We start from the raw sequence: 6,853 nt of genomic DNA on the forward strand, positions 1-6,853 counted from the left end.
CCCTCTCCCCCTCCCACCCTCTCCCCTTCCCTCCCTTGGTCTCAGTTTTCTCTTCTGTAAAATGAGGGGATTGGATCAGCCAGTTTCTGAAGTCCCCTCCAGTGCTCACGGGGAGCCCAGGGCCCTCTGGGGCTCCCCAAAGACTGATCTGAGTCGCTCGTGGGTGGCTGTAGGGGGAGATGTCCATCAGAGCAGGAGGAGTTCCCCCTGAATGGAGGAGGGGCCAGGGAAAGGGCTCTGTCTGTCCCACACCGTCACCGGACACCCTCGGGGACCCCTCGGGCCACCGAAGTCCTGCAGAAAAGCTACTGGTCGCACGATGGCTCCCCTGCCCTTTGGGGGCCACCAGAAGCAGTGAGGAGAGCACAGAGCCCCTCGTCCGGCCCTGGCCGCCTGCCGTCCTCCGGCCGAGAAGCCATGCCGTGCCGAGTGAGCACGGCCCGAGCCTTCTCCCAGGCCTCCTTCAGCTCCTCGGCAGAGCAGCCGGCTTCAGGCGCTGCCTCGTCACCGCCTGGCGGGGCCTCCAGAACCCGGGCCAAGAGCTCAGCCTCCACCAGCAGCACGGCGAGGGCCGTGTGCACCTTGGGGCAGCCCAGGGCCTTCAGGAACAGAGTGTCGGCACCGTCTGAAAGGGGGATCAGAGCAGGGGATGGAGAACGCCCCCAGGGGGCAGAGCCCTCGGCCAGAGAGACGAGGGCTGGCCTTGGGCCTGCCCGGAGTCTAGCAGCACCCATCAAAGCACACCTCTGGGAGCTCCGCCCCCTCCCACCCCGGCTGTGGGCCACCCTCAGCCTCCTCCTTCCCTCCACTGCGTGAGGCTCCAAGGCAGAAGAGCCATAAGGGCTGGGTACTGGGGGTTAAGTGATTCACCCAGGGTCTCACTGCGAGGAGGTGCCAGAGGGCAGATTTGAACCCAGGACCTCCTATGTCTGGGCCACTGAGCCACCTAGCTGCCCCTCATCCTCCTCTTGAGCTAGCCTTCTCCTTCCCTGTGTAGCACCCCCAATACACACTAGAATATAATCTCCTTGAGGCCAAGGATGGTTTTGTTTTTGTCTCCGGCTCCCTAACATCTAATACAGGAACTTGTGCATAGGAGGTCCTTAATGGAGGTTGAATTCCCACCTCTGCACCTTTGCTCAGACCATGCCCCCCACCAGAATGCTCTCCTCCCTGCTTTAGCTTGGTTTTCCCTCGGCCTCTCTGCAGCACACAACATAGCCAGGCTGTGACCCCCCCCCCCCGGGGTCTGGCCCCCAAGGGCAGGGCCTCAGTCCTCCTCACCCAGATGAGAATTCTTCTGACCCACAGTCACGCCCTTGGCCTGATGCTCTCCCACCTACCTTGACTCCACCAGAGGCAGCAGCGACGGAGGCTCTGAAGGACTGCAGGGGCTCGAGCCACTGCCCACTGCTGGGCCTTGGCTCGGAGGGGTGCTTCGTCCTCAGCCTTGTCCAGCATTTGGAGCAAGAAGGGGAGCAGCAGCTGGGCAAACACAGCCGGCTCGGCAAAGAAGTTGTCTCCATCCTCTTCGTAGAGGCTGGGGGTCCTAGAAGGGAAGCACATCAGCCCTGGCTCAGGAGGCCCCAAGGGACTCCCGAGCCCCGGCCCAGCCCTCACCCAGAGCCTAGGAAGCCCAGCCTGCAGCAGGCCCTAGAGCCCTGCTCCAAGAACGGCAGCTCTTGCCTGCCTGGGGCTCTGAGGCTCAGCAGGCACTTTTCTCAATGTTGCCCTGAGCTGGCCTCCCCTCACCACATGGTCCTGGGGGGCCCCCTGGCCCAGGCTAGCTTCCTCCTAGCAGCTGACCTGCTCTGAGGAGGCCCCAGGCCCTCGCTAGCTCATGCCCAGCAGTCAGCCTGCTCCGAGGGGCTCAGAGAATGGAGAGGGAGACCGAGGTCCTCACCGACTAGTGCCGATCTCCTCCAAGAGGCCCTCCAGATCACACTGGGGGAGGTGGCGCAACAGAAGTGGCCAGGTGTCCTCGCAGGCCCCAAAGTGGGTCCCAATGACCCGAAGCAGCAAGAGCAGTCCCTGATTGGCCTGCAGCGTCATGCCAGCCTCCCAGGGCTGGGCCCCTATCTGTTGGGCCAGGAGGCTGGCAAACATGGATGCTTCCAGCCTCACTGCCTTGTCCTCATCTTGCAGCAGGAAAATACCAGCATTCAAAAGCCTGAGGGGGGAAAAGTACATGTAGTCAGGAAGTGCAGGACCAGGCCAGGGGAGCTGAGAGGGAGAGCAACGTTTCCATGGGAGGCAGAGGAACGGGGCGCCACAGGAGAAAGGAGGCCGCTGGCACCAGCCCCTCTCCTCTGCCTAAGCCGTGAGGGCAGAGCATCCCACAATGGAGGTGTGCACCCACGTACCCCAAATGGCCTTGATTATAACTAACCCCCATGGCGGGGGTGGGGAGGGGGGGGTTAGGGGGGGGTCAGACTCAGTTGCCAAATGAAGGGGTGGGATGAGATGGCTGAGGCGCCTTCCCCTTCTAGAGCTGGGAGCCCTGCATTTCCATTTGCTAGAGACCCAGAGGTGCCAGCCAGAAGCAAAAAGTTCTCCTACAGCCCAGCTCAGTTTGCTTCTCACTGTGCCATCTTGTCTCTCAAGAGTCTTGCTTCCCCCTCATAGTTTCACCAGGTCCAAGAGCTTCCTGCCTGGCCCTCAAAGAACCAAATCACTGCCACCTTTGCCTCTGGAAAGGCCAAATCAACGACTGTGGCTGCTTTGGGGCTCCACTCTCTGTCTCTGTGACTTCTTGAACCCAAACACCCCTAGCGGCCATCATTCTCCCCAGGTATGTCCCCTTCCCCACTCCTGTCTCCTGTCTTCCTATTTGTATTTCGTCTTAATAAAAGCTCATTTGTTCCTTCATTCTGCCTGAAAACACCCACCAGCAGCCATCAGGTAGGCTGGGTGACCTGCCCAGGTCCAGGCCATTCTACCATTGCAGAGCAGAGCACAGTATGGACCCTTCATTTCCCCCTTCTCCCTGAAGCCTTCCCTGATTATCCCAGCCTAAAACAGGTTCTTCCTCCTCTTGCTCCAGTCAAATCGGCCCACTTGTCCTTCTCTGTACAGGGATTTCATCTCCCGCCTCCATGCCTTTCAATAGGCTCTGTCCTATGTACCCAGCTGTCCAGTTGGAAGACCTCAAAGCTGGGTGCCAGCCATCTAGTCCAGATGACTCGAAGACTGACTTCTCTACTTCAGCCAAATGTCATCTAGTCTAGCCAACTACGCCAGGCAGAATTCCCTGCCATATTCCTCTTGGCAAGAGGCCATTCAGTCTGAACTTGGACACTCCGAGTGACAGGGAATTCACTCTATCACAGCTCTTTCTTTATCTTGGGCTCAGATAAATGTCCTTATAGAGTGTTCTATCTGCTGTCCACTTAAAAGCACGAGTCTCCTCTCACAGGCTGGATTGTGAACTCCTTGAGAGAAGGACTACATTTTCCCTCCTTCCTCATGTCCTCATAGAGCAACGGTCGGCAACCTTTTTGGCCGTGAGAGCCATAAACGCCTGCGGAAGGAGGAGGATGGAGGCGGAAGGTGCTGGAATATGGGGCTGGGGCTGAGGGGCCCCCTGGGGCACATCCTGGGGCTCTGCCCAGACTGGCCGGTCGGGAGGTGGAGCCAGATATGGCTCGAGAGCCATAAGTTGCCGACCCCTGTCACAGAGCATGGCCTAGCGCTAAAGAACCTCAGAGTTGATAGACCTCATCTAAGCCGGACCTGGCCAATGGCTAATCAATCTTCATTTGAGAACCTCCAATGATGGGGAGCCCCCCCACTTTCTGGAGATGGCCCCTTCCAGTGCGGGTCAGTTCTTGTCGTTAGAAAATTTCCCTAACATCAACCCCAAATCTACCTACCTGTAACTTAAGAGACCAAAGATCTAGGCCTAGAAGGGCCTTCTATAGAGGCCACTGAGTCCAAATCCCTCATTTTACAGATGAAGAGAGATGACGTAACTTCCCCAGTCGCACAGCCAGAAAGGGACAGTGCTGGGATCTGAACTCAGGTCTTGTGACTCCAATTTTAACATTCTTCCCGACGCTCTCCAATGCTTTCCCTCCAATGCTCCCGGCTCTTCCCTCTGGGGCTAACCAGAACAAGGCTATCCATGTTCCAGGTAAGAGTCCTACACATCTTTAAGGGCATTTCACTTCCCCCAAACAGTGCTCACCTGCCCTATTTGCCCTTCTAGCTTTCCCTTTTTGGCCCTGGCGTGTGGCAGATCCCAACCAGCTGGCACTGGAGTTATCCATCATGGCCTGAGCCTATCCCAGAGGTCCTGGAGCAGCTTACCGGAGAGCCAGAGCTGCCACAGTGGGCTCCGAGTCTGCCCAGGCTTCAATCACCACCTGGACCCCAGCCAGGCGGAGGGACTGCGCTGCTGCCAGTCTCAGCTCCTCACTGGTGCGGGGCTCACTCCAGCGTTCGAGAACCAGGCTCCAGGGGCCCAAGCCAGAAAAGTCCTCAGGCCTGGGAGTCGAGATAAAGACAAAGAGGGAAGATGCCATCACAGAAGGCCCACCAAGAGATCCCCAGCCCAGGCTAACACCCAGACTCACAGGAGTCACCTCGTAGGGCAGAGAACTGGAAAGAGCCCCGGGCTTGGAGTTCAGGATATTATGAACACAGGACAGTTATGGAAAGGAAGGGATGTCCAGGACACAGTCACTAATCAGGACAAGTGGATGGGAGGACAGGCATCAGCAACAGTGTTTGATGTCCCAGTAGAGAGGCCTTGAGCAGGTCCTTTGCCTGCTCTGAACCTCAGTTTCTCTCTCAAATGGGATCACAAACTCGTTCTCCCTCCTGTGCGAGTGGTTTAGAGGAAAAGAACTCATCAGTTCCAAAGGGCTGAAGAAATCTGTACCACCACTGTCACCGCTGCCGTGCTCCCTCTCGCCTGGGCCTAGGGAGAACTCCCAGGTGCCCCTGCCCTGTCCTACAGATCAACCGCTCAGGTGGGAAATCCTGGGCAAAGTTGTATCCCTCCCAGTCTGCCTCAGTGTCCTCATCTGTAAAATGGGGATGAGAACAGCCCCGGCCTCCCAGGGTGGCTGTGAGGAGCACTTCGTAACAATCATAGTCTATTATTATTGTTGTTGTTGTTAGGAAGGACTAGTGGCTCATGGGGCTCCCAGCTCTCTAAAGCCCCTAGCATGAAAGAAGGCGTCCAACAGCGGCTTAGTCTAGCCTCTAGAGCTAACATTGCCTCTTCTGGCGCTCTGACGCTCACAGAACCCTTCGGAGACACAATCCCTAGGAGGGCAGGGGTACGGGCATTGTTGCCTCCATTTTACAGATGGGGAGACTGAGTCTTGGAGAAAGAGAAGAGACTCTTCCTTGTGGCAGAGGGGGCCCCTCCTCCAAGACTCTTCAAGAACATTTAGCCTAAGCCACTGAAATCCCAGCTGAGGAGGCCAAAGCCCAGGGAATGGCAGAGGCGTGCCCAAATACCCAGGAAGCAGGCAGCAGAGTGGGATGGGGCTGGGGGGGCTCAAGCCCAAGGCCGTGAGATCACAGAGGCTCAGAGTAAGAGCTGAAGGAGGCTTGAGGTCACCCGAGCCCTAAATGGCAGGTAGGATGTGGCCAGGCACCTCTGACTCCAAGGTCAGAGCTCCAGCGACCTGGTACAGAGTGGCACCCCGCCCCCCCAGCCTGCACGAGGTGGCCCCCTCGTGCCCTACAGAGGGCCCCCCAGCCCCTGCACTGAGGGCCCCCCATTTGGCACAGGGAGATCCTTCCCCCTACTCCCCACCCCTCAGTCAGAGTGCCCAGCAATGGCGGTGGGAGGAGGGGGGACGCCCTACCCCAGGGTCAGGAGCAGGCTGAGGGCGGGCAGTGCCCTGCTCTGGAGGGTCGGGCTGGTGCCAGCCGTCTCCACCAAGGAGAGCAGTTGATCTAGGCAGTCTGGGGGTGGCAGCGGCAAGAGCGGGTCATTGTGGGCAGACGGGTCCTCGTGCAGGTGCACCAAGGCCTCCAGGTGCAGCTTCAGGCCTTCGGGGCTGCCTCCCTCCTGCAGCACAGGCCACAGCGTCTCCTGGGGAGGCCAGAGAGTCAGACTCGGACCCCAGACCGTCCTGCCGCCGCCACCCCCCACCCCTGGGTGCCTCCCCAGCTCCTGGGCCTCCTGCTTGGCCAGGCTCGGGTCTGCTCCTCCCTCTGCGGAGGGCCTGGCGGAAGGGGGTTCGACAGGGCTCGGCTCCCACGCGGATGTGGGCAGAGAAGGTGGGGGATCAGGCAAGGCAGGAGCTCACCAGCAGCAGGGCCCGAAGAACACTGGCCACAGGCTTGCAGCGGCCCCCCTCTTCCAGCACCCAGGCCAGGACGGCCTGGCGCACCTCGGGGTCCGGCCCTCGGAGCAGGGAGCCCAGGGCCCAGGCCCGGGTGGAGTCGGCCAACCTCCTGGCCTCCCCGCAAAGGAATCTGGCGCACTCCTGCCGCAGCACGCTGGAGCCCACCTGAGAAGCAAGGCAAGCCCCCGCCGGGGTGGCTCAGCACCGACGGCGTGCCAGGCCCGAAGCCCCCAGCCCAGCCAGAGAGCATTCACGGGGGAGCAGCCTGGACACTGCTGGCCTCCGTGTCTCCACCAGAGGCTCCCTGACCTCAGTCTCCCTCTCTGTGAATGGGGATAAGAAGAGCAACAGCCCCCCTCACAGGGTTGAGGGGCTCCCCGGCTGCTGGGGCTGATCTGTTCCCCAGCCCCCTCTCCTCACTGGAGGCCCTGCCCAGTGAGAGGCCGGCTCCTCCCCACCATCCCTGCCTGGCCTCCCTCTGTACCCAGGGCCGGCCTGGCCAGCACCGAGTCCAGCCCCACAGCAGGGCTTCTACCTGAGCCTCC

The 6,853-nt window shown here is 59.9% G+C and overlaps 1 protein-coding gene across 1 annotated transcript; it reads right to left on the minus strand.

Annotated features, from left to right (window-relative positions):
• Window positions 1-48: 48 nt before the first annotated feature.
• Window positions 49-6,558, minus strand: LOC123230423. Its single transcript, XM_044656587.1, has 7 exons — window positions 6,514-6,558; window positions 6,270-6,473; window positions 5,823-6,052; window positions 4,309-4,485; window positions 1,904-2,170; window positions 1,344-1,549; window positions 49-625 (listed from the first exon to the last, which is right to left on the minus strand). Exons 1-7 carry the CDS (start codon window positions 6,556-6,558, stop codon window positions 306-308), a joined length of 1,449 nt encoding a protein of 482 aa, XP_044512522.1. The 3' UTR covers window positions 49-305.
• Window positions 6,559-6,853: the final 295 nt, after the last annotated feature.

The sequence above is a fragment of the Gracilinanus agilis genome, chromosome 1, assembly GCF_016433145.1.
Source record: "Gracilinanus agilis isolate LMUSP501 chromosome 1, AgileGrace, whole genome shotgun sequence".
Classification (NCBI taxonomy): Eukaryota; Metazoa; Chordata; class Mammalia; order Didelphimorphia; family Didelphidae; genus Gracilinanus; species Gracilinanus agilis.

Excerpts from the sequence above, each read along its gene's own strand:
- LOC123230423 (XM_044656587.1), bottom strand. The coding sequence starts at position 6,558 with ATGCTCTCTGGCTGGGCTGGGGGCTTCGGGCCTGGCACGCCGTCG. Across the intron at positions 6,474-6,513 it reads TCGGGCCTGGCACGCCGTCG|GTGGGCTCCAGCGTGCTGCG; the intron begins GTGCTGAGCCAC and ends CTTGCTTCTCAG. Across the intron at positions 626-1,343 it reads CTGCCTCTGGTGGAGTCAAG|ACGGTGCCGACACTCTGTTC; the intron begins GTAGGTGGGAGA and ends TCCCCCTTTCAG.